The sequence below is a fragment of the Armigeres subalbatus genome, chromosome 2 (genome assembly GCF_024139115.2).
Source record: "Armigeres subalbatus isolate Guangzhou_Male chromosome 2, GZ_Asu_2, whole genome shotgun sequence".
NCBI classification, from domain to species: domain Eukaryota; kingdom Metazoa; phylum Arthropoda; class Insecta; order Diptera; family Culicidae; genus Armigeres; species Armigeres subalbatus.
In genome coordinates, this window is record NC_085140.1 from 138,714,936 (window position 1) to 138,742,630 (window position 27,695).

The 27,695-nt window shown below is 38.6% G+C and overlaps 2 protein-coding genes across 2 annotated transcripts in view; one reads left to right on the plus strand and one right to left on the minus strand.

The window, feature by feature from the left end:
• Nucleotides 1–27,695, minus strand: part of LOC134210913 (basement membrane proteoglycan) — a 654,698-nt gene that overhangs the window by 300,642 nt on the left and 326,361 nt on the right. The gene's annotated exons all lie outside the window — the stretch shown is intronic.
• Nucleotides 1–27,695, plus strand: part of LOC134210906 (uncharacterized) — a 51,379-nt gene that overhangs the window by 4,505 nt on the left and 19,179 nt on the right. The window contains exon 2 of the mRNA XM_062687340.1: nt 9,092–9,359. Within this exon, the coding sequence (XP_062543324.1) occupies nt 9,092–9,359 (268 nt within the window). The remainder of the gene's footprint in view (nt 1–9,091; nt 9,360–27,695) is intronic.

Consider the following 27,695-nt stretch of genomic DNA (forward strand, 5'->3'; position numbering starts at 1 on the left):
TGGTAGTTAAGGGCGCCAAATAAAAGGACTTAAAAACCAGTATGAGGTGAAGTGTTGGAAGTGTTGGTAAAATCATACTCAAATCTCAATCATCGAGGCTGCATTCACGAGCTAACTCGCTTGAGGTTCTGTAGGGAGAGCATCAAGCTTGAGTTTTTCTCGGACAAAATCGCATCGCTTCGCTTACCCGCCGAAAAAATTATTTTGCTCTAAGAAGCGTCAAAACGCAATCGAGGCGTGTGTTTTGTTTACATATGGATTTATTATCCATTGTTGCAAGCGAGAAAAGTAATTCCAATGCATTCAACAATAGAGAACACGTAAAAATTCGATTCATGAGCGATTCTCTGGGCCATGATTCTGATGGGATTTGACTCACGCATGATATGAATCCCCGATGAAATTTGATAATTTGAGATTTAAGATTTATGTTAATTCAAAATAGCAATACATTTGTTTCTTAAGGTCACTCTTGACGGAATCCAAGCTCCAAAGTGCTCGCGTTTTCGGGGGCACACCACTCGATTCAGAGGCGGCGGACAACTGTCATTTTTGTTGATTTAGCTTTGCTGCGTCGCAGCATGCGTGAAATAATAAAAATGACAGTTGTGCGTTGCTTCCGTATCGAGTAGTGTGCCCCCGAAAACGCGAGCACTTTTAAACTTGGATTCCGTCAGGAGTGACCTTAAGAAATATCGACAATGGAGTTTCATCTAGCATGAAGAATCATTTACTTTTCTAATTTGTAAACAAGCATCTTTTCCGACCGAGTAGTTTTTTCGATGAAAACGTAAATGTATTTTTTAATTTGTACAAGTTCAGGGATGCGAGGTCTATCTGATAGCGACATTAAGGCTCGAAATGTTTTGCATCGATGATACGTACTTGTACTCAAATCAGTTTTTTTTCTTCGAAAGTCGTGTATTTTCATCTGAAAAGAACGATGCTGGATAATATGCGCCACCTAAAAACAGTATTCCAAATAGTAAATCCTATATATCCTCTGCTGCTCTGCACAACATAATAAGTAGTACTTTACTTCACGTCAGTCAGTTTCCGAGATTGGCGCTAATAAGGAAGAATATTTTTTCCATCTAGTTAAAAAAAAACATCGATGAAGAACAAAACACTTATTTTTTAACCGTAGATATTTTAGCCCTTCTTATGGAGGCTCACAAATTTTAGGTTAATAATTATTGTCCCTAATCATTTCATGGCTAAGCCAGTAACGTCCATGGAAAGGTGAAAAACTGGCAAACCCATCCAACAGAGATTATAGCGGAATCGGAACAAAATTTGTCAAAGCAAACGATTTTTTTTTAAATGAGCCATTTGAGCAATGAGCAATTAACATTCCGATCAAATGGAATTCGGCTAGATGACTTTCGTCTTAACGCGTTATTCGACCAAGTGGCATTCGTACAAATTGAATTCCGACAACTGACTTTCGGCCAAACGATGGGAAGGGCTGTTTGGTCGAAAACCAGCCATAATGCTGAAAGTTATTTGGCCGAATATTTTATTTGGTCGAAACCCATCCAGGCAAAAATTTATTTTGGCCAAAGTGAACAACTGAACATTTGGGCGAATAGGGCATGTGGCCAAAATCGTCAATTTGTCAACATACGGCTTGAAATGTCATTCGGCTGAATTAATCATTTGGACGAATTGGTCGTTTAGCAGAAGTTTCTGTTTTGTCAAACGGGTCAATATTTTTGCCCATATTACCTGTTCTGCAAATAACATTTTCGGCCGTATGACTCGTTTTGCCAAATGATATTTCCCTTTCTGCCAAACGATCATTTCCGCCAAACGTCTTGTTAGAGCAAAGCCAAGTTTCTTTCGGCCAAATAACATTTTCGGTTAAACTGTTTCAACGGGCTTGATGGTCGTATGGCTACCACTTCTGCCTCATACGCAGGAGGTCGTTGGTTCAATCCCAGGCCCGTTCCATTTATCCCACATTGTATCTTTCCATATATTTCCCATGTTCTAGCAATCGATATAACTGGAAGTGGTCTTCCATACCGTTGCCATATTCTATCATATAATTACAACTTGTCTTATTCGAGCAGGTAGCTGTTGCAATTTGAAATGAGCGAAAAAGCTCGTTTCAGCATCCAATTAGAATATTTCATTACTATCACATTGGCAATCCGTTAACCAAGACGAACCTCTGCCAATAGAACCTGATCCCCTTCCAATAAAAAAATCCGCATGAACTCGTGGCGAGTGCAGAGGTGTTCTCGGCTTGCAGTGGGCGTGTGATTACATCATCAATTCCTTTCCATCCCCGATAGACTGTGAGGATGTGGCCAGCGCCGTTATCGACCATTTAAAATACCAGAGCTCTCGGGCTGCGCACATTGAGGTTGGAAAGCAAAATCCCATGCTCCATTGGTTCCCTGTGCAATTGCGATTGTTCTGCTCAATCACAGAGTAGCAACTACGAAATGCACGGTCATCATGCTCGCTCATGCTCATGCTCAATAACATTTTCGGCTGAACCGTTTCAATACAATAATTGTTTGAGTGAAACATTAAATTCGGTTAGATTGCTTTCAGCTTAATGTGTTATGACTTTCGGCTAGCTAACTGTCTTCCCCTTTTTGAACAATTTCCCGTTAAATTTTTGAATTTCTTATGCAATATATCAATACAAAGAATTTCCCGTAGAAATCCAAAAAAAATCCTTCAACATTACTAAAAATTTCTCTTTGAAAATTTGAGAAATTCGATCCGAGAAATTATAAAAAATCACCACCAAATTCGAAAAAAAAATTGTAGAAATTCCGGAAAATTTTCGTGAAAAATCCAAAGAATTTCTCATACAATTTAAAAAAAAACTCTTTCGGTTCCAATTGTTTTCCTATGAAACTTCCGATTATTTTCCTTGGAAATTCAGAGCAATTTCCTGTTGAAATCCAAAGAATGTCTACTGAAAATTTCCGTAAGAAATTTCTAACATTTCCATATGAATATTCAAAATATTTCTCCTTGTGAATTGCAAAGAACTTCCATTGAAAATTCTAAAGCATTTCTTCCTGGAAATAATTTGGGAAACTTAAAATTTTCGGAAGAATCTTTGAAAATTGAAATATTCCATCAATAATGTTTTTATTGTTTATTGTTTTTATTATTTATGTTTACAAATTAATTAATTTATTTGTTTCGCGGATGACATGGACATTGTCGGTCGAGCATTTGCAAAGGTGGCAGAACTGTACTGCCGCTAACCGCAAGTCGAGCACATCTGTATATGGAGCCCCATATACAGATGTGCTCGACTTGCGGTTAGCGGCAGTGTATACCCAATATGATCTACTAAAGGTGTGGAAATCAATACGTGTATTACACAGAAGTCTATGTGTAGTAGTGCGTCGTGTACTTTTGTTCATATAGCAACGTCTGGCATCTTGACGACGCCCTACGTCACAAAAGTTGTTATTTAATTTTCCTCCAGGCAAGCATGTGATTGTATCCCTCCCCTTGCCGTTCCTAAGGGTAACCTGCACATTGTTATGCATAAACAAACATGAAAAAAATGCAGCAGCGGAGAATGTCGGAGGTAAATATCTTTAATTAAATTTGCGCTAAATTTCTGTTTTTTTAGGATGGAGAGGTTTTACGAGAAAAGAAGATATTCTATGGATATGTACAAACTGACAACAATGTTGAAGATATTCATTAGTTCACATGATTGCATCAAATCAATCCATTTGCAGCTATGGTGGCTCGTTTATCGTACCAGTTTGAGCAGAAAACTTCTACGACTGGCAAAAGTACAAAAATAGTTTTTTTTCCTGTTTTAGATGATACTCGGCTAGGTATCTGAATAAGTTTTCTGTTCTAAGGTTATTCAGGTTAACGGTTCTAGTTCGATATCACGATAACCTTGTGACATTCTAATGAGAAGCTCAAAATATATCACTGCCTCAACCATCATACTAACAACATGAGCTTGTGTTACGTCGCTCAATTTCCCCTCAAAGTTTGTTTTTGTTGACAGTTTACGAATACAAGTAAATGTCGACTTCCTCCACACCTTTCTTAGAACATATTGGTGTATACCCGCTTGAAACGTGAAGCAACAACGAGGTGGTCAATGAATTCGTCTACCTCGGATCCTTGCTAACGGCTCTTAACAATGTTAGTCGTGAAATACGAAGGCGCATCATCTGTGAAATTCTGGCCTACTACGGGCTCCAGAAGAAACTGCGGTCAAAAAAGATTCGCCACCGCACCACATGTGTCATGTACAAGACGCTAATAAGACCGGTTGTCCTCTACGGACATGAAACATGGACAATGCTTGAGTAGGACTTGTAAGCACTCGGAGTATTCGAGAGACGGGTGCTTAGGACCATCTTTAGCGGTGTGCAAGAAGACGATGTGTGGCGGCGAAGAATGAACCACGAGCTCGCCCTCAGTCATCATTTTTATACTTATTGCTATTGATATAGGTCATCATATAAACATAAGATATTATGTATATAATGCACCGAATCGCTATATAGGGTAACGGCTGTATTTTGGACCGGGCTTATATTTTGGACCACCTAACTGAATTTTGCATTTATATCACAAAACTAAATAAATCATGCAACATTTCAACATTATTGCAAAAAGAAACTATCCATAAGGTATCTCCTACATTTGTTTCTTATGAAATATAGTAATTTTGAAAAAATATTGTCACGCATTTAACCATTCCGGCTGGATTAGACCAAAACCAAGACGCCATTGTAAAATTTAAGTCAACTTTCAAAAGCTGTAAATTTATTTGTACATAGATTTAAAACATGTGAATGATGTTGTTGACTTATTAAAACCTAATTGAAGCAGTTTCATATCTCGAACAAAACATTGTGAGTTTAAAAACAGTATTCTGAGGCATGTCGAAAATAGGATCATTTTTCATTGAACCGAATATATTTTCGACATACCTTTATTTTTAGTTCAAGATCTCTTAAATTTTTGTTTTTACCAACCATTTGTTTCTCTAGTATCAAACCATTCATAAATTACTGTTCATACCGCAATTATAAACTATCGTTCATTGATGTAAACACTAGGAAAATTTCTATTAAACCAACATGTAACTGTTTTCATTATTTCCTTACGATCGTTTGGAAAATAACGTGCAAGGAGCAAAGAAGAACCGGGCAACCCACTACTATCAGTAACACAAATGGAACAGATCTGGCAGACTACACAAAAAATATGGCAGGGTAGAAGTAACCAGGTGCATACATAACGGCTATGGACAGAACGTTTGTTTTGCTTTGATGATGCTACACCGAGTGGTACTGAAATTGATTATAGCTTCAATACCCTTAGCTGGTAGATAATGTTGTAAACTTTAAAGTGGTTATAAAAATGTATTGTAAACGCCGAAAATGCTGGAGATCACTAGCTTGATCTAATAGTAACATAAATTGCAAGCAATACAGAATTGTTCGAGTGGTCCAAAATATGTTCAACAGGTGGTCCAAAATAAAAACAGGTGGTCCAAAATTAAATCTCACATATCTTCAGAATTTATGATAGTTTGGTTCTTTCGGTGGGATTTACAACATTTTTACCTACAAATCCTACCTAGCATTCACCACTGTTTAGTTGCTTAGGGGATTGATCAAGCATTATTACAAAATCCAACTTTTATTTCAAAAAATTATTCGGCCATCTCCTAAAGTGGTCCAAAATACCTCCGTTACCCTACCTACTAAAGTGGAGGCCATATACGTGCTAAATAAGAACTTTCTCGAGTTTTCATGAACATTTATACGACTTAGTGAAGACTTATTTGACTTATTTGAAAAAATAAATGGTAACAACCCTGTCTCGAACATTTGATCTCTGGAACTAAAGGCTGGTGCTCTACCCTTGCGCTACTCAGCAACTCTTGAAAAGCAGCAAAATTTTGACAATCATAATCTATATGGAGATTTATTATTGACAAGAGCTTCAGTGTACGATATGAACTACATTGATACGATTCGGATGCCTTGTTGTTGTACGTACAAATGTGGATTGAATCGTATATGATAACAACTTATGATTATCCTGATAATGTTCGTACATAACAACAATTGCGTATCATTCCAAACGATTCAACCCACGTATAAACGATTCTGAAATGTCAACATCAGTAATGTCTTTCATCGTGTTTACTTTCGAACTGTATTGCAGCTCAATTACATTTTAGTTGTTCGATGAAGTGCAGTGCAGATATTGAGCGATAATAGTTGGCAGCAAAAAATTACACCGACAATAACCGGAATTTTGGCAGATCGGATGGAGTGAAGTATGTAATTTTGAAATTTATTTAATCGGTAGGGTTCAGTGGTTAGTGCTCAATACGCAGAGGGTGGAAGCTATATACGCCATAGCTATATAAGCCATATACATGTGTATATGATTTGCATGACAATATTAGTATACATAAACGATATTTACGATTTTATCCGATAAAACTGATATTGTTTATAAAGGTTTATGACTTTCATAAACGAAATCGTAAATATTGCATACGCAAGTATCATATACAATATTGTTCATATTTTAGCCATCTTAATAAGTAGTCATATACGAATGTGAAAGAAAATAGCAATATATGCAATACAATTTATCATTTCATATACGATATGTGGTTTATTGGGCCAGCTCTACGGCGAACCCAGTATCCAGAAGGTCGCTAAAGCTGGAAGGGTACGATGGGCAGGACATGTTGCAAGAATGCCGGACAGCATCTCTGCAAAGATGGTGTTCGCTTCCGATCCGGCAGGTACGAGACGGCGTGGAGCGCGGCGAGCGAGATGGGCAGACCAGGTGCAAAACGACTTGACGAGCGTGAGGCTTATTCGAGGATGGAGAGATGCGGCCTCGAACCGTGTATTGTGGCATCAAATTGTTGATTCAGTGTTATCTGTTTAGATGTAGACTAAATAAATGAAAATGAAATGGATGAATCAATAATGTTTTGAAAATATCCCGAAAAAATGCAGTAAAACCTTTCAGAAACAAATTATCGCCACGCTGATTCACACTACCGCTACCGGCTAAAATGGCCTGGCGGCGGAACTAATCTGCACCAACGATAACTTCCCCAACAGCGAGAACTTCTCCGCAAGTGAAAGTGACGTCACGCTCTGCCCCCACGCGCTTGCTGCATACTAACGACAGTTGCGAATTCTAAGGAACTCTTTACGGGTACAATGGAAATCTTTGGTGCTCACTAGATCTCATGAGCAGAAACTCACGGTTACTTAACGCTACTAGGAAAATACATGGTTACTCATTGACGCCAATCAGGGAAACTCATCGGCACTACTGTGCACTCACGTAACTCACATTTACTTACTGGCACTTTTTGGAACTCATAGCTATTCGCAGACATTCACGGGTAATCATGGTACTCACGAGTATTTTATTTGTCAACTACGGTAGTTCATTAGCATTTGATTGCACTCTCAACACTCATGAGCACTCGCTGGTACTCAATGACACTCTTTGTATCTGATGGGAACCCTTAGCACTGACGTGTACTACGGGAATCCATTGACAGTCATGGAAACTAACTGGCGCTTAGGGACACTTATTTGCATTCATGAGTATTAAATGATCCTTACGAGAACTCATTGGCACTTACGGAAACTTATTGGCAATCACAAGCACTGACTGGCACACATTAGCACTTATAGGAACTCACGGGCATGAACACTTGAGCAGGCATCCACAATAGTCACGTGCACTCACAGACACTTATTACTTCTCACTGACATGACTTTCAAAAAGTAGCTTTTCTCACTTGTGCATGACTTTCAAAAAGTGGCTTGTTCCTGATAAATTGCATTTAATTCTTTGGCAACACACCAAGTTGCATTTCCGTTTCAGTGACGTTATAATCTGCCTCGCAATGACTTCTTGGTTGATTATAAGTTCATTTGTCAAATATCAAAATAACACAAATAAGTAGCACGAATAATAACATGTCCTTGTTCGTGAGCCAATATTTCTGATGTGTTGCAAAATACTTTTTGCTGAGGAACATTTTATTTTTAATAGTCTTCTATATGTGCCACAAGCGGTACAATGAAGTTACGACTAACTTTGTTTTTTTTATTAAAGTGCACTTTCAGGCAGAATATTTTTTTTTTATTCTCAGATCTCATACTACTTCTACTCTATGTATAATTATCTGAAGCATATGTGATCTGAGGCTGCCACTGATTAGATTCATTTATTGGGTTCCGCTTTCAACATGTCTTTGCCAAAATTTATCCTCATAGCAAATATTATATTCTAGCACATACTTCGTAAAGTCTGTGTAGTTTGACCACCATTTATGACTTTCAACTCCAATTTCAGTCGACTGTACTGCTCCTATATGATTTATGATTTGGTGTATGCAGAGAGAATCAAAAGATAATGCGCAAAATGTGGAATTTCCGTTATCTGGAGAAATTATTTTCGACAATCCATCGACAAATATCGATTAAGGCTTCATTTTTATTTATCAATGTGCACATCGAGACACGCACGTATTTCTGTTTGTTTTGCGCTGCTCGATAACTCCGTTGCTCAAACACACCCAAGTCGCGCATATATGTAGCTCTAAAGTTTCAAAACAATAATTCACCACGATGCATACAAAGTGCTCTATTATCGGCATTGTTGGGTGGTCGAGTGTGGTTTCGGCGAAATGTAATAACAATCATTGAAAGAGACCGTCTTAGCTATCCTGAAATCTTCTATCTGGACTGGATGATATCTAAATTCAGGGCAGATTTCTGCGTGCTAAAGCAATCAATACCCGATTAGAAAAACAAAACTAAATGGTAGGTATATCAAACATTTTTTGCTGCTTGAACTTTATCTAAATGATATAATGATCTAATTAACAATTGCACAATCGAGCTGTTTCCCTTTGATTAAAGTATTTTTTGAATATGTACTTCCGGGAAATCAGCTTTATCATTGTGAAATCTCAAAATCTGTAATAAAGGACCCAATAAAACTCTAACAAAATATCTACTGTGTTCAAAATGTTATCAATTTGCATTTTATTCTGCTCTTCGATCCGTAACAGAAATCGCATCCACCGACAGAGAAACCCCCCTGGCTCCTCGATCGTACACCAGCGGCAGCAGCAGCAGCGGCAGCAACAGCAACAGCGACAGTGATAACACGAAGTCAACCGCCGCCAGCGGCAGTCAGGCGGCCGACCTTGCCACCCACAAGGAGCAGTTGAAAAACTCGCTGCGGGAAGCGTGTCTTCCCAAGCTGCTGTGCGAGATGGCAGCCAAACCAAACTATTCGCTCAACGTGCGCGAAAGGGACCTGCTCTCACTGATACGGTAAGCCTGAGTAGACTGCTGTTCAAGGTTAATGGCGGCAATATTTGAAGCGACATTTAGCACCGACATGACAAATGAAAGATATTTGTGTGTCTGATTCTTCTGGTGCAATGCTGGACAGAACGGTTTCATGACGACAAGAAGTCGAAATATTTTTGTTTTTGGATTAAAATGGCACAAGAAATTTAATGCGATGGTGATTTGTGTTGGAAAGACAAAATCGGAGTAGTTCACCAAGTGGTGATCCCAAGTAACATTTGAAGTTTAATATAATTTAACTCTTGAAGAGTAAGTGTTATAAAACCAACACAAAGTCAAAATCTTACTAGGGATGATAAACTTTTTTCGGGCTTCAGGCAGGGGAAAAAACGTGCGTAAAAATGTAAAAATATCTCTGCTAGGGGGCTAGATCATATGTTTAGTCTCAATACTGTTATAATTATCACTTCTCCAATACTGGGAATTTGATTTTCATATTTTGATTAGCATTTCGATGGAATTGTCCTAATATGCAGAACCTGTTTTCTTCATCGAATGCAATTGGTTACAAATCGTTTAATGCTAAGCGCCGTGGCGGCACGTGGCGTAAACCAATTCATTGCATTGAGTCTATTGGTTTTTCGCTCCTCATTTTATGTATTATTGATTTTGAATGTATTGTATTGTTGAACATGTTTTGGGAAGTAGAATTTATCAGTCTCATAGCTTGAGATGTTTCCGTAAAAACGGCTATAAAAATATTTCTTCAAATCGAATGTTCTAAGCGTGCAGCTTGAGAATCAGAATTAAAACAAGTTTTATGACTTGATCACGCATTGTACAATGCTAGTGAGTAAACGTCGTTTGTGGTAAACATCACGATGTATTCTACAATATTGCGATACATCTACATGGTCGGTCATGTGTGAAAAAGAAAAAGTATGGCTCATCGGTAAAAAAAATACTGAAATTGTAATAAAGGCACTATTCGTTTTTAGTCAACAATATTAAACACTGTACTAAATGAAAGTTAGGGTGTAAACTTTTTGTTGGGCGATCGTCACGATCCTATAATCAATACAAATGCAGTCCATGAGCTAAATAGTCATAATTTTTCACTCATTTTTTTACTGTGCAACGTGTACAATTGGAGTGGCTCGTCAATTTCCAATTAGCACGATTTGATTCGCACTTGCGGTTGCAGAAGAAGCAGCAGTAGCAGCCATCGAAGCGTTCGAAACGATTGGATAACGGGCGCTGCGCACGGTGGTCATCAACTTTGGTATTGTTTTGAATCGTACCTCTAGTGCACGATGGCTGCCAATATTTTCGAATATGTTTCTTAATTGACTATTATGTGCAAACCTGGACGAAGCTTCGTAGTAAATCTATTTTTAATTTCAAATCGACAAGGCTGAAAAACACACTCGGAGATATTGACCACGATAAACGATTGTTTTCCTTGCGTGTATACATTTATATTTTCGTATGATTACCTATTTTGCATTGCAAATTCTTTAGAATGCTTCCTCATGACTGCAATCAGTTGGACGTGTTAAAAGCAAAGATCTAGTTCTTGGCACGAGCATCTGACGGTATTTTCAACGCTGGGTCTTTTCGTTTCTTTTAATGAATGCGCAGAATTTCTACATCCTGCTGTTTTGATTTAGGAAATTCAAGAGTTTATCCATTTTTTTTAACAAAATTAGGGGAACTGCTCCTGGATTTCGCCTCATGCCTCACCTCATCTTATCAAAAAACAAAGTAATGGAAAGGAACTTGATTTGTTTCTTATTGTTTTGATTTTTCAGCAGTTAGCACGCATGTTTACAAAAAGAAGCGACGAAATTGGTGCCATATTTCTTTGTTTCGCGATAAGATGAATATATGTTCAGTGAGATGGAGATCGGAACATTTCCCCTACATGTACAGACCCTGTTTGATTTTGGCAATACGTTCGGCACGTTTGTATTACCAAAATCGAATGATTTTTGTTTTCTCATGATACTTCACATTTCTCGCTTAACTTTTCAAAAGGACCTAAGTAACATTTTTTTCATGAATTAATTTGAATAGCGCAATCAACATAAAAACATGAAAGCTTTCTATTGCAGTACTCAAGTTAATTCATGAAAAAAATGTTACTTAGGTCCTTTTGAAAAGTTGAGCGAGATTTCTTCACTTATTGTGATAGAATTTTTAAAATTAGGCTTTTTTCTTGAAAGTTTTTCACGCGCTTTTGTCTTTCTCGTCTAAAGTTGTAGCGAAAGGGCATAGGATTACTCCAATAAAGAATTTTTGATGGAAGAGCCGGAGACCCATAGTGTTATACATTGCATTTCGGAATTATTGAAAAATCATTGTTTTTTTTTTCTCTGTTGGGAAATTTTTTTTCAAAGTCAATTTTGTTTAATGGTGGCAATGCCATTGACTAATGCAAAATGATAGAAAAAATGCGATCTATTCCCCTAAAGAGTTTTTAGACCCTTCTGATGTGATTAAAAAAAAAAAATCTGATACACGAGAAAGAATCATCACCGTTAGGTGGATCAATCTGGGTTTTTAACCTATTCTTACGCTGGTTTTGCGATCAAAACCGTTTTTTTTTACACGGATTATGGAATTTACGCGTTTTATCTCTAGTCTAGAATTCACCAAATTGAATTCCAGTGGCTCTTCAGGAGCCCAGAATTAACATTTCCTTGGTTTCTGCAAAATCCATGATGCCAAGATTTATAAAAGGTGCTGAGTTCTTAGTGTGCCATGAGTAAAGATGGACGTATGTTTTTTGCCAAGTCAGTATTGGTCTTTGAAATGGGAATAAAAACCGGAATTATATGTATTTCAAAATTCTTAATTGACTGGTCACTGACAAAAATCTCCAAAAGCTGAATACGGATATCGTTCAGCTTAAGTTCGACTAAAGTCAACAGACATATGTCGCAATAGTGACCTGAACAGCTTGCCGTCGAAGTTTGGAAGATTTTCGTGAAGATTTGCTTCCGTGGAAGTTTGCGTTCAAAAGAAAAATCGTTGTCAAATCTGCAAGCTTTTGAGTGCGACCACCGAATATTTTTGAATTTCCTCAAAGTTGCTGTTCTAGACTTCAGAGTTCGCATGGTTTCCGGTTTGAGATTCATTCATTTGGATAAAAAATCCTCAAATATAATTTTCCTACATTTTTTCTGTTTTCTCTTTTTCTGTAATGGAACTCCTTTTGGCTTCTGGAAGCGGGCTCGGTAGTCATATGGCTACTGCTTCTGCCTCATACGCAGGAGGTCGTGGGTTCAATCCCAGGTCCGTTCCATTCTCCTACTTTGTATCTTTCTCTTTATTTCTCATGTTCTAGCAATCGCTAGAACTGGAAATGGTCTTCCATACCGTTTCCATTACTATTCCTATACCTTCAACTTGAGTATTCTAACAGTAATCTGCTAGAATTGGAAATGAACTATAGAGCTCGTTTCCTACATCCAATTAGAAATTCCATCAGTTACCTTCTCCTATCTATCCCATTGGCAGCTCGTTAACCAAGACGGACCTCTGCCTCTCCAACCTGACCCAAAAATTCCAACAAATTCCGCATGAACTCGTGGCAAGTGCAGAGGTATATTCGGCTTGCAGTGGGCGAGTGATTGCATCATCATTTCCTCCCCCTTCCCTACATTGACTTGCATTCTGACGTGGCAGGCGCCAGTATGACCTGACAAATGAGATCACCAGTACTTGTACATTGAAGATGTGTGCTAGTCCCAAGCAAACATCTGTTGGTTCCCTGTGCAAGAACAGCTGATCTGGTCATAATGGAGTAGCAACTACGAGCAGTCAATCAAGCTCAAGCTCAAGCTCAAGCTTTCTGTAATGGAACTCCTTTTGGCTTCTTTTAAGCTAACGAATTAACATGTCCTTAAGCGCTTCAAATGTCAAAAGGGGCGGAAATGCAAAAAATCCGTCTGTTGCAATATGCAATCTATTGTAGAGTGATTTTTAACAATATAGGCCGTTGAGAGCCGGTGAGGAGGACGCGTCGCTTTTGACGGAGGTTGAGTAGAGTTTCCGTGGAGAGAGGAGAGAGCAATACGATTTTACTAAGTCACTGAGTAGATGAAAGTTAGGGTGAAGCCCAGGGAATCAATATTCGTGTAACTCTACTTATATAACTCTATACTCTTTGTCGTCAACAGAGTTTGTTACTGACAAACGCATCTCGCAGCAAGCCTATATTGCGAAAACATAGAAATGACATGCACTGTGCGAAAAGTGATGATATTCCTTGATATCAAGAATATTCGAGAAGTCTAAAATGTTTCAAAATCGCATAAATACGTTCCGAAATGCCTTGAAAGTACTATAAAACATATTTAAAATATATAGCGGCATGTAGCACTCGTTTAAAGTTACATATTTTCTTTGATTTCAATAAACAACATTCACACCGAAAAAATTAACCAACATTATTTTCCGTGCATCAAGTGATTTGACGTTTGCGGAACAACTTTCCGACGGTCGACCGTCGGACTCTCGTTCGAATTTTTCTATCTTCTCGCAATATCAAAACCCAAACACAATATGTCAAGAATCATTTGCCTTGTATGCTCTGATATTTCCGAGAATACGATGCTAATTTTGTAATCATAGTTTGATTCTCGAATATTTCCATAAAAGAAGAAACTATGATAGTAGAAAATCGAAATTTGCTGTAGAGATAATGCAAAATAACAGGTTGAAACGTTAGCAACAAAATTGTATTCTTTTTTGTTGCTGACAAAACTTTTCGGATCTTTGTCATTATTATCTCCGACAAAAACAAAGCTTTGTCGTTGGTTCTATTTTGTCACTTGTTTCGCATGCGCATCCAAGAAAAATTGATTCCCTGGAAGCCAGAGTAGACGCGAATGCGTTTAGATTTTTTCAGGGGTAAAAGGACAACGTCGATTATTCTAAGTGTGATATTGTTTGATTTATGATCATAAAATTGCTGGCGACAACAAATTATACGGAAGTAACCGACTCTTTCCAATTGTTGTGGTATTTCATTCAAATAGATTTGATTTATCCGTTTATTTTGTTCATGAGTCTTGTTCAGCAGCCATTTTCATTTCCACAATATTCTTGAGCCTCAGGTAGCCTGTTACCGATTGGGCACGGTATTATCAAGCCAAAGATGGCAAGTTAAACGCCTTTTCAATTCAAATGTATAAGGGATTTTTTATGTATATGGAACGTAAGAAAATGGCAGAACACCCCTCCTCCCATAAGTGCTTACGTAATTAGTATACTACCCCTAAATCTATTTAGACGTTTTAGTCGCACATTCAACCAATTAGCTTTACTTATGTCAACTCCAACACGCTACTCAATTTGACTCCAGATTTCATTGAGAATACGGTTTAATTTTCACAGTCATTTAATTTTAGACTTTGATAGTAGTACAGAGTTTCTCAAACTTTTTGGTTTTCAACCCACCGATCAATAGTTCATATGTCAAGCAACTGAGCTAAGAAAAAACCTCAGAGAAACACTCAACATATGTTCCATTGTTCACATTTCCAACGCTGGATTCAATTTTTTGTTGGTGGTAGATCGGCCACCGATGGCGCTTCCATCAATTTTTCTTGTGTTTGACGTTTACACACCACCGACATCTAGTTGCCGATCGTCCACTCACAGTGAGTTTAGGATTGGGCGATAATGTTTGAGTGACGATTCTTTTGATAGCATTTCGTTCTACATGAGACGTCTGTTTCTCTGTGAAAAAAAAGTTCTACTAAGTTGTAAAAATCATCATTGAATCAGAATATCATCTGATTCTGCTTCATCCAAAAATAAAATTTCGTAGTTATGTATAAATTCTTGATAAAAAAATCTAAAAATGAAGGCTTCTTACACGAAAACTTATTGAACTTAAACATAGTTGTGTAAATTTAGTGTAGCGATTGTGAGCAAATCCTTCAAATTTGTACAAGAGTAATTCTCGCTGAGATCGGACCACTATTTGTACGAGGTTCTTAAAAATTACTAAATTTATAATCATCAGAAAGCTTCCGGCGAGTATATTAAGGATCCGAGTTGATTTTTATAACAAGATGGACCTCTCGTTAGTTATAAAGGGTGTACGGAATCAAATTGCATCACTTTGAACTACTCGCCAAAAATTAGTCTATCAACCGATTGTCATGAAATTTTCAGGGACTGAAATACAATATGTAAGCTTTGACTACGTATAACTGTTTCACTGTAATTCTCAAATACATCCAAATGCTGAATCTTTTTTCTTAAATGAACTCATAAGATTTTGTACATGTCTTTAACTAACATTTTTCATCCTGCAATCTATCCCAACAAAAAAATTAACTAATTTTATTCTCTCAGTCGATTATTTAACTTAATTAAAGTCAACTTTTCCAAAGAAACCATATTTCTAACTATTGTAAAAAACGAAAACAAAAAATCAAAAAAAGTGCTGCAGTGTGAACCGGCCTGAATAATAAGATTGATGCTCTCCCAAAATCTGACAAATATCAGTCCAAAATTGGATTTCAGCGCTTTTCTATTTTTTTTCTGATTTTGGTTTTTTACTATAGAAGCGACTAAACAGAAAGTTTGTTGGAAAGTTTACCTGTATTAGTCGGATAATCGAAAATGTTGACGTTGGAGTTATAATCCAATACGAAATGTTGATGTTAAAGGCCAAATCAACATTTTATGTTCCGTAATGATTAATTTTGGAGGCTTCCGAAGCTCGTGTTTTCATTCTCGATCAGTATCTTTCGATCGGCCGCAATTCTGGTGACTTTAGGATCATAGGCACAAAATTGGATTACTAACATCTTTTTATAAGATGTGGAATGTGGAATATATAAGATTTATTTGCACATGCCCTGTTCCTTTGGCTGTATTTTATAAACTATTGGAAATTTCGTAATGAAACTCACGCAGTGTGAATAACACATGCTGAAGCCGTCTTCCACAAAATTTCGTTAAAATCAGCCCAGAAGGCGAACTGTTATCGACTTTTGAAAGTGATGCAATTTGATTCCGTACACCCTTTACGGGAAATCACTTTTATGGACCCTTCAATTTTTTTCAATTCTTGACTCACCAAAACTTTCATAACTCCATCATGTCTCAACCGATCTTAGAGATCATCATATCGTTGGAAAGAGGTAACTTGTCCTCAACTTGCAATAATAAAAATGGAGGTAGCCATATTGAATTATGCTGCCATCTTAGATTTATTTTTGAAAACTGTTTTTCCGCAAGGTTCGCAACCACCGATTTTTAATATTAATACATCGATTGAAAACTTAGCTTATATTGTTTTCTATAAAATCTCAGGTGTATGTTTTTTCTATCAAAAGTTATGTACGATTTATTTTTTAAGGCCCATCTGACCGACGAACATTATTGTCATGGTTAATATGATACTACGACGTCAGTTCCTTGATTTCATACACTAAGTATTCTACGCCAAATATATTTTGAAAATGAAAAGCATATCTACAAGAGTATTTTATTTGGAAGGCTCAAAATTTTTGAGCATAACGGAGCCGAATTCAAGTTATTGTATTAAATAATTCAAGAATTGAGGACAAAATTTTCCTCTTTCAAACGATATGATGATCTCTAAGATCGGTTGAGAAATGTTGGAGTTATGATAGTTTTGGTGAGACAAGAATTGACAAAAATCGAGGGGTCCATAAAAGTGATTTCGCGTATAACTAACGAGAGGTCCATCTTTTTTTATAAAATTCAACTCGGATCCTTAATATACTCGCCGAAAGCTTTCTAATGATCATAAATTTAGTCATTTTTAAGAACCTCGTGCAAATAGTGGCCCAGTCTCAGCGAGAATTACTCACAATGGTATTTTACATAGATTTTGCATGGTTTTGATACATAATTGTATAAATGTGTGTCATCCACTGATAGGGCTTTCGTTCACATAAAAATCATTTACGCAAAAGTAGAAAACTAAAAAATGACAAACATAATACTGCTTTCTAAAATCTCAGCCATTTTGTTTTATTTTCTGACGTGTATAGTTTTTTTTCATATTATATGTTATAGGCTGGAATAACAAAACCAAATAAGAATCTTGAAAGAATTAAACTTGACTGCCACTGAAGCCATCCATGCGAATACATATTTGTAGCATCTCCCTCCGACGCGCGCTCGTGATTCTGCTACGGACGCCAGGCAACTTTATGGCGTTTTCAAGCGGTTAATTTGCATTTTGAAAAAAGTTCGCCTCGCCTCAATCTTCCTTTGTATAGAATGGAAGCCCTGAGAAGAACCGATTTTTCCAATATCCCATATGTATTTGGAATAAAATTTGCTCAGCAACTCCGCCGATGCTTAGAGATGTCGTAAAATCTCGATTAATCGATTAGTAACTAATCGATTACTCTTGATTCTTGACGATTATTGAATCGATTCATCGTTGAGTAGTAATCGAATCAAAATTAATCGATTATCATAACGATGAATCGATTAATTGAAGTAATCCCGAATTATCGATTACTCTCGATTCTTGTCGATTATTGAATCGATTAATCGTTGGGAAGTAATCGATTAATTTGCGACATTTCTACCGATGCTGGGACCGCTCTTCGCGATATTTCAAATGAAATGCCACGCGCGCGGGGGAAAGCAGTTTTCTTATAAACAATAAAGATGGCCCATTAGTCCCGCCTCTTTGTTGTCCGGTATGACTGCAAATATTGTGTACCCATCTACACTACAGGTTTAACTTTATTGATTACAAGAAAGCAGCTCTTCCGCGCGCGAGCCATTTCCTTCGAGATGTAGCGAAAAGCAGATCGTAGTCCCACCATCGGCTTCGGCGGAGCTGCTACCGGAAATTTCATTCTCATCGATGGTGTGGTTCATGCGGTCGTTCGCGGTCAGATTAAATTTTCTTTTCTGAAGTACTAATGATTGGCTACCATCAGAGAAAGTAGCTCTTAAGTCACAACTTGAGGCGAGATGAATTTTATTCAAAGTAAAACGTAAAAATTTTGTTCAAAGTAGACGCTGCCGATAATTATTCGCGTGGATAGCAGTAACAGTCAAGTGAAATTTCCCATCAAGATTATAATTCTAGTGAGTAGCCTGCTACTTGTTTAAGGTTTTATTTCCATCCATGCGAATACATATTTGCAGCTTCTCCTTCTGACGCGCGCTCGGACCGGCAGTAATGCTATGATTCCGCTACCGATACCAAACAATTATGCTTTGTTCTATGAAAAAAGTTCGTCTTATATCAACTTTCTCAATTACTTATCAATCACTGAATCATTGTTCAAAATTACATCCACAGCAAGAAGAGTAGTTAAGTGCTAGACAAACATCATATAATTGAGCTCAGAATCACGCTAGAATATTTCACTGAAAATTTTCTAGTTCCTAGTGGTTGCACTATAGACAAATTATTTCAACTTAACCTTCCTCCCAAACATAATGGTGGTTCTGAAAAGATCCGATTCATTCCCAATTATGTGCCTCACCAACAACAACTACTTGACTGCGCGACAGCCATCTGATGATTCGGCTCTACGCACGCCGTTAATTGCCAGATCCAAAAATGCTGCTTGTAACACGGATGTAAAGATGTACTGCTGTTGCCACGACCGCCACCACTATCGAACGAAAAATTTTCATCCGCACCACCACAGCCGTTGTCGCTAGGTCTAGGACACCTTGGTCCGCTTTCCATGAAATCCAGAATGAAAATGACGCGCGCACGCGAAACACGGGGCTTTTTATACACATGAAAAACGAAACAGTGGATCAAAAGGCCCGTACCTTACTGCAATCTGATGTCCGTGTTGGTGATTTATGAACGGGATTGATTATTTTTGAATTTTTCACTCGGTTTGGAAAGAAATAACATTTTCAATAGTTTACCGTTGATAATGAATAGTTTTAATACAATTAGCAAATTGGTGGAAAGTTTCCGAATCTATTAATAACAAAATCTCGAAAATCCGTCCAAAGATTAGGTCGCCATTACCGTTTGAAATCTTACATGATTTCGTGACGGTCCCCAATTTGGAAATTTTCATTTTGCACCCTGTATCCGAGGCTTCCCCTTAGACGTAGTTAACGTCAAAAAAATGGCATTACTCTCATGTTTTCTTTAGCACGCAAGACGATTGCGCGATCATCAAAATATTTTGATCTGCGTTGTGCGGGTGAGTAAATTAATGAGCAAGTAGAACTTTAGCGCCCGTCCAATCATGTTTTCTTTAGCACGCAGAACGATCGCGCTATCATCGAAATATTTTGTTCTACGTTGTGCGGTTGAGTAAATTATTTAGCAAGTAGAAATTTAGTGCGCGTACGATCGTGTTTCTTTCAGTACCCAGAAAGATCGCGCGATCATCGGAATATTTTGTTCTGCGCTGTGCGGTTGAGGAAATTGATTAACAATTAAAAATTTAGTGCCCGTCCGATCCTGTTTCCTTTAGCACGCAGAACGATCGCGTAAGCATAGAAATATTTGATTATGCGTTATGTGATCGGTAAGGCAATTGATTAGTGCTCGTTCGATTGGGTTTTGGTTTGAATCTCGATAAAACTACACGTTGCAGCCGGCATTCCGTAAACCTAAACGAACCGTGCTACACTACCTACCCCATATATCCAACATCCCAGTGGTTTATACAACGAAACTAATGACAATAAACGTTTCTATATGTGTGAATTTTTATATTATAAATAAAAAACAACATTAACTATAATTCAAAGATGACCCATTTTGCCCCTTTGACCCATCTTATCCGGGCATTTTTTAAAAAAATAGACTTTTTCTTCAATAACTCAAAATGACATAAAAAGTGGAATTTTCGTAATCTCAAACGATACCAAAAATCACGGCTCCCTACCAGGACGCATTTCCAAAATATTTCAACAAGTGTCGTTGTCTTCTGTCACCACTTCACCAGTCACCAGTTCAAGTGCACAAGCGTTTCATCAAGACTGGTGGTGGGTGGATTTCATTGTCTTTCCACGAGCTTGTCAAGATGTATGTGGGTGGAGTCAAGTGGTTGGACGAATTTCTCTAATTATAGAATACACAGCAAACAGTATTGAAAATTCAACAACATGTAAGAAAGCATCTGAAATGCAAACAAACACATTTTCAATAATCAATTAAAATGATAGGAAGTTTAATTCAAAGCTATGTTTCTTTGGAGACATGTATAATACTAAATTTAAAACTACAAAATATGACCGTCTGTGTAACTTTGGAGGATGTGATAATGTCTGTTCCAAAAACGAACTAAACCAACTATATGGAAGAAAACGAATCAAACGACACAAATTCTTACATTATAAAATAGTAGGTTAGAGGCTAAATAATTGCAGTTTATAATGCCCAACTTATTCAATTATTATAGCTTTTGCATCTTGCGCTCTAAGCAAAAAAAAAATAAATTATAAGAAAAAGTCTTAACAAACAAATTGTCATGTTGCTTATTTTAACGGTTTTTCAGCAATGGGCACGTAATTTGATGATTTTGTGAGTTAGAAAATGGAATATTTACTCAAGTCATATCCAAACTACCATGGATTCTTTGTCTTCATTGTACAGCAATAATTGTTAAATTAATAAAATTCAATTTGCGTGTTTTTTGCATGTGAAAATCGCAATTAACCCCAATTCAATGCAAAACTAATTGTGAACGGCTGTTAATGCCTTTCATACTTGATCCACAATTGACCGGCATTACCGACCGCCGGGCTTTTGCATTTGAAACGCAGCTGACGACGTTGACTGCTTCGTCACTTGATAAGGTCAACCACGCGCCGTACTAACTATAACTGCATTTGAAAACGCCGGTCGGTCGGGCCATGCTACTTCAGTGCAAAGTGGGTCGCACGTCTTCGTCGCCTTCCCTGCCTCTGCCGCTACACCTGCCGATCGTTCCCTTCAAGGCGAATAGGACATCGCCTATCTCATTTCAATATCTGATCCGAAAACATTGAACCACAAAAATATGGCACCAAAATCAAAATATCAGGTTTTCGGACTGACCTTCAGCGGCTCACGCGAGAAAGGAAAATACTCAAAACAAAGCTGCAACCAGCCAGAGTCGGTGGTGGGGCCACCATCGCAACGGCATGGCAACGGCGCGCTGCAGAAGCAACATCCAAAAGCAGACCCCCACAGTCTGTGACGCAGCAAAAAAGTAAACAACTCACCGCACGCGTGGGGTTAACACCGAAAATGTGTGTATTTTTTACGTTGTTGGTAAATTGCGCTGTGAGAAGAGTGTGTGGAAATGGCATTACCCCCGAAGACCCCCAAGACCTACCGTTGTTGAGACTGGCTGGTAGTTTGCATTGTCAATGTTTAAAGTGCAGCGGTTGCAAACAGCAATCAGTAGCAGTGCAAGCAGCAGTTACCAAGCAGGAATTCCCACGCAATTTCCATAGCTCTATGTGATTTTGGCAAACTATGAACCTACAGAGAATGTTCCAAACCCAAAATGAAAGAAAAATTTTAATTTTTATTATTTTATTGCAAATCTACACCAGCTAGTCAAATACCCAGTCTTGCCAGATATAGCTGATCCTTGCTCTGCAATGATAAAATTAAAATATATTTGAAATTTACATCAAAATATTCAGTGCTGCCAGATATATCTGAATCTTGATCTGCAATCCTTCGCAAAAATTCGTCACGCATCCTGTATATGAATGATTTGTCAACCGCAAGTCAACGCCTGATGCGTCAAATAAAACAAGAACGATGGTTTGGATCATGTTTTAGTAATGTTCATGCGATTGGACATGTAAGCATTTGTTGCGGTACGTCGATAAATTTGCACCATAATCTATCCTTGTTGTACGAGAGAGATACTCTTTATCTAGTTTATTATTATTACTGGACGTATGATGAATAAAAATCACAGTTACAATGTTGTATGTTTAAAGTGTTTCAAATTTCTTGGGGTAAATCCGTACTCCATCGTTGGAGAAGCACTGGTCCTCAACACGATGTTCCTAACGAACCAACCAGCCAACAACCATTGATCCATTCGTCCACCCGTTCGATGGTCTGCGGCGTTCGCCGGCTATGCGGTAACCACGGGCCGTACCTGATTTGCAACGGTTGAGTAACCGTTTTTTAACTTTCGTTTTTGTTTCCCTAGTTTCGTTTCTTGTGTTCATGCAAACTCGACCCACGTGCATTTGGTATCGGTACGTGTGAGGGGAAAAGGCTTGGCTGGTTCCATCATGAACGATTGCTGCAAAAATGCGATGGGAAGTGGAGTAGAAAATTTGACACAAACCGCAGATGAGCGCACCGCGTGCCATCATCATGCTGAATTCGCCACTGTTTGATGAAACGCAGACCTTCCGTGGAGGTTGAATGGGTTACTCACATCTCTCGCTTTTGTTGAAACATGGGACATGGTGCAAACGAGGTAACCTGGTTACGATTGGCCCAATTTTTGCAACCAAAGGGACAATTCGCCTACGTTTAATTCTTTGTATGGCTTTTGTGCAAAGTGTCGATTGCTCGAAATGTCGAACAGAATAGACATGCCACGAAAACAACTTCATGACTGGATACCTGTTCCAGGTAGCTTAATGAACTAGGGGTTTGATGTAGCCGTAATTAGCTTAATGAGCTTAGTGTTGTTTGCTTCGCAACATGCTCCGCCCAGCAACCGCGCGCTCATAGAAGTGAATTCAGTTTAGTGATATTTTTGTTGGGTGAATTAAAAATTTGATAGTGTTTGATAATAAAACTATGCATGCTAGCGTTTACAATCATACAATTACAATTCAATTATTATTTTTATGGATGAAAGAACTTGCACTCTCAAGTATTTATGTATCTCGTTTCAGAGGTTCGAAACGAAATCAAGCGATTTTCGGGTCGAATGAGAATCTATTTTCGTAGCGAAAACATCTTTCACTCACCACTCCACTTTTTTTTGTTAAGATCGAACCTAGAAGATAAGTGAAAATCGAGCTTACTTGATGAAGCTCTTTTTCGTTTTATTATTTTAACGTCACTCACTCCCTTTTTGTGGAAGTTTCCAGCAAACAATTATAAAAATTGTATAGTTGCAACGGGATTCGAACCTGCAACATTGAAAAAATGGCCTTGGGATGCTTCACTTCTGCCACACCATCACATCGACTGCTCATAGGAATTTGGTTCTTCCATAAACGTTACTCTTGTTGGCATTGGTGAAGGCACAAAAAAGATCAAAGAAAGTGAGAAAACGAGCAAATCAACTTTTCACAACGCTTAAATGCGTCACCATGAAATGAAATCATTCTGCTGAAATCCTATAACGAGTGAGAAAAAATATTACAAATTACAAAAATTTTGGCAATGTCCCAATCTTTACAAATTGTAGCTTCAATTGTAGAAGGATAACTTTCAGTTTATCTTTGTACCATCATCGAGTGACAATGATTCAAATGTGAGGGAGAATATCACTGTCAGTAGAATGGATTAAAGGTATCTGAGTATTAGAATTCCTCCAGGTAAGGAAAGGAGTTCAGTGGAAAGTTCTGGACGGTTCTCAAAGTTGTTTATGAAGAGTTCTTAAATAAATTTCCTGAACTCCAAGGAGAACTTCTGGAGAATTTCCTTGAGAAGAATGTGAAGGAAGTCACGGAAGATATTTCGTAATAGCTCCTTTGAAATTTCTGGACTCCACAGAATTTTTTACAAGGAATTTGGAGGAATTGCTTCAGGGACTTCCAAAAAAAATCTTGCAGGAATCTCTGTAAGAATTATCTGAGAGACTTCCAGACGAACTCCCTGAGGAACTTCCGAAGGAATTCCTGGTGAAAAAATCCCAGAAAATTCTGGAGCAAACTTCATGAGGAATTCCTGTAGGAATTTTTATTGAACTTTTGTGGGAATTCAGGGAAAAACTCTTGGAGGATCTTTTCGATGAAATCTTGGAGAAACTTCCCAAACAATTCTTGATGAATCTTCCCAAACAATTCTTGGAAAAACTTCCCAACTAATTTCAGGTAAAACCTTCGGAATAATTTCTGAAAAAACATTCAAAGGAGTTTCTAGAGCAACTTCTAAAGGAAAACATAGAGGAACTTCCGGAGGAATTCCTGAAGGAACCTCCGGAGGAACTTTCGGAAGAACTTCCTGATGAATACCTCGAGAAACTTCCGAAGGAATTCCTGGAGGAACTTCCGGAAGAATTCCTGGAGGAACTTCCGGAGGAAATCCTGGAGGAACTTCCGGAGTAATTCCTGGAGGAACTTCCGGAGGAATTCCTGGAGGAACTTCCGGAGGAATTCCTGGAGGAACTTCCGGAGGAATTCCTGGAGGAACTTCCGGAGGAATTCCTGGAGGAACTTCCGGAGGAATTCCTGGAGGAACTTCCGGAGGAATTCCTGGAGGAACTTCCGGAGGAATTCCTGGAGGAACTTCCGGAGGAATTCCTGGAGGAACTTCCGGAGGAATTCCTGGAGGAACTTCCGGAGGAATTCCTGGAGGAACTTCCGGAGGAATTCCTGGAGGAACTTCCGGAGGAATTCCTGGAGGAACTTCCGGAGGAATTCCTGGAGGAACTTCCGGAGGAATACCTGGAGGAACTTCCGGAGGAATTCCTGGAGGAACTTCCGGAGGAATTCCTGGAGGAACTTCCGGAGGAAGTCCTGGGGAACTTCCGGAGGAATTCCAGGGAAACTTCCGAAGGAATTCCTGGGGGAATTTCCGGAAGAATTCCTGGGGGAATTTCCGGAAAAATTCCTGGGGGAATTTCCGGCGGAATTCCGTGGGGAACTTCTGTAGGAATTCCGTGGGGAACTTCCAGAGGAATTCCGTGGGGAATTTCCGGAGGAATTCCGTGGGGAACTTCTGGAGGAATTCCGTGGGGAACTTCCGGAAGAATTCCGTGGGGAGCTTCCGGAGGAATTTCTGGGGGAACTTCCGGAGGAATTCCTGGGGGAACTTCCGGAGGAATTCCTGGGGGAACTTCCGGAAGAATTCCTGGGGGAACTTCCGGAGGAATTCCTGGAGGAACTTTCAGAGGAATTTCTGGGGGAACTTCCGGAGGAATTCCTGGGGGAACTTCCGGAGGAACTCCTGGGGGAACTTTCGGAGGAATTCCTGGGGGAACTTCCGGATGAATTCCTGGGGGAACTTCCGGAGGAATTCCTGGGGGAACTTCCGGAGGAATTCCTGGAGGAACTTCCGAAGGAATTCCTGGGGGAACTTCCGGAGGAATTTCTGGAGGATCTTCCAGAGATTTTAGATAACCGAGTACTCTTCTATTTTAAAATGTTTCTTTTAATGCTGAATACACTGCGTAAACCATTGCAGTGAATTTCATTTACACAACAACAACCACCTCTCCATCCATCGTTTCCCTTCAAAACCTGGAGCTTAGCTAGGTTCAAAATATCGAAATAAATATATCAAATTCACTGTAGTGTATGAAACATTACAAATAGCAATTCTTTTTTTATTCGCGAGTAAGCTTATGTTGAATAAGCACAAAGGATTGCGGTGAAATTTTGACAAAATAATGGGATCGCTTCCTGAAATTGGAGTATAGATATGTCGCCACAGTTGATTCAAAAGTATAAGATTACTATAATAATAAATCAACATTTGTAAAGGGCGCAACAGCTAAAATTTATTTCTTTTGATTTTTCGTCCACATATTAACGCATTTGCCCAAAAGTACACGCGGCGCTCCCCAGAGGAAACGACGCACCGCACTTTTTGCTGCCGGTATACTCGATTCTTAAGGGGAGATAATATTGCGGCGTTTCCTAGGGTGCGGTTGTTCCTTTCGAATGGGAAACGCCGCGTGGAATCTTGTGCAAATGCGCTTTTGGAAACATTACAAACGCCGCGCGGTTTATCGAATGAATTTTGGCTGTTACGCCCTTTTCAAATGTTGGTCTAGTATTGTCGTTTCAAGTCGCGTGACTAACATTATATTTAACATATTGAAGCCAGTATTGTTGAAGCGTGTTTAATGTTAACAGCGCCTTTACCCAAGCAGCACATATGTTCCGCATGAGTTACTGCAACTCATATATGACCAGATTTGGTCACAGTCAAGTTGCTGCAACCATTTTTGTCTGATTTGTGCTGCTCGGGTAGTATTCTAGTACTCATGCTTCTACAGTCGGTACACTGTGATTTGGTTTGAAATATTTTTTTTTAATGCCACAAATAACTGCTTGGTTTAAAAATTTGCAGAGTAACGTGAAATAAAACTACACCGTTGTGACTTTAATCCTGATCAAGACCCATACTCTGAGCGTTTATTTTCAGATGGCCATTTCAATCTCTTTTGCGTTATTCGTTCCAAACGGTATTGCAATCTGTGTTCTTAATCAACGGATGAAAATTTTAAGGCGCTGGAATGCCAGTGTTCGCAATATCAACCATGTTCGGAATTTGAGTCAAAACGGCACCAAGTTGTACGTACATACAAAGTACACCACTGATGTGTAGAACAGAGCGTCAAGTACCGACTCACTAATGGCGCTTGTTTGCTGTCTGTCACCCAGGCACCATCGGCGGATCAGCGGACCAACAACAATGGCAGCGAAGTGATTAAGCCTATTTTCAGAGGACCCCACCCACCGCGCAGTCATGTCAGGGCCGGGCCCAACGATGACCATTCCAACGACTCCACGCAGCTGATCTTGAAAAAAGCTTTCATGTGTACGAGCGTACATAAATTATGTAACTAGATGCGGCCCGCCGTGACCACCAGACGTTAGTCTTGTCGACAGAAACATTACTAACGCGTGACAGCGGCACTGTGTCTATGTTGTTATCTAATTCCATAGATAGATCTGCTTCGGAAAAGTTGCTTAAGGCTAGATTTTGCTAATTTGGAGTTTGTTGAAGTTTATTGCGGGGAAGCATGGCTCTGTTGGGAAAGCATTTTTATAGGTCAACCTAATTAGTGATTACTCGCCTGTAAGCGCTGATGCCCGCTCTTTTAATGGTGATGAATGATAAAAGCTTTTATTTGTAACTAGAGATTATTCCATGTTTGTATGGATATATTAAGATCACACGTGAACAAATATAACTAGGAATGAAAGCAAAATGACCAGTGGCTAAACAGCTTCAATTGCATAGTTGCATCTGTACTACAAATACACCACCAGGATTGTGCAATATGAAGCAAAAGTGGCGTCAAAGTTATGTTTCAGAATTTGTTTTTATGTTCGCATGAAGGGGAAACAATTGGAAAGTTTTCCCTACACATGTTTCTGTTCGAAGACATTTTCAATTAATTAGTCTTCAGTGACTCTTCACTCTTCAGCTGCTATTAAAATGATGCAATCGTCATTGTCATTATGATTCACGACAAACTTGTT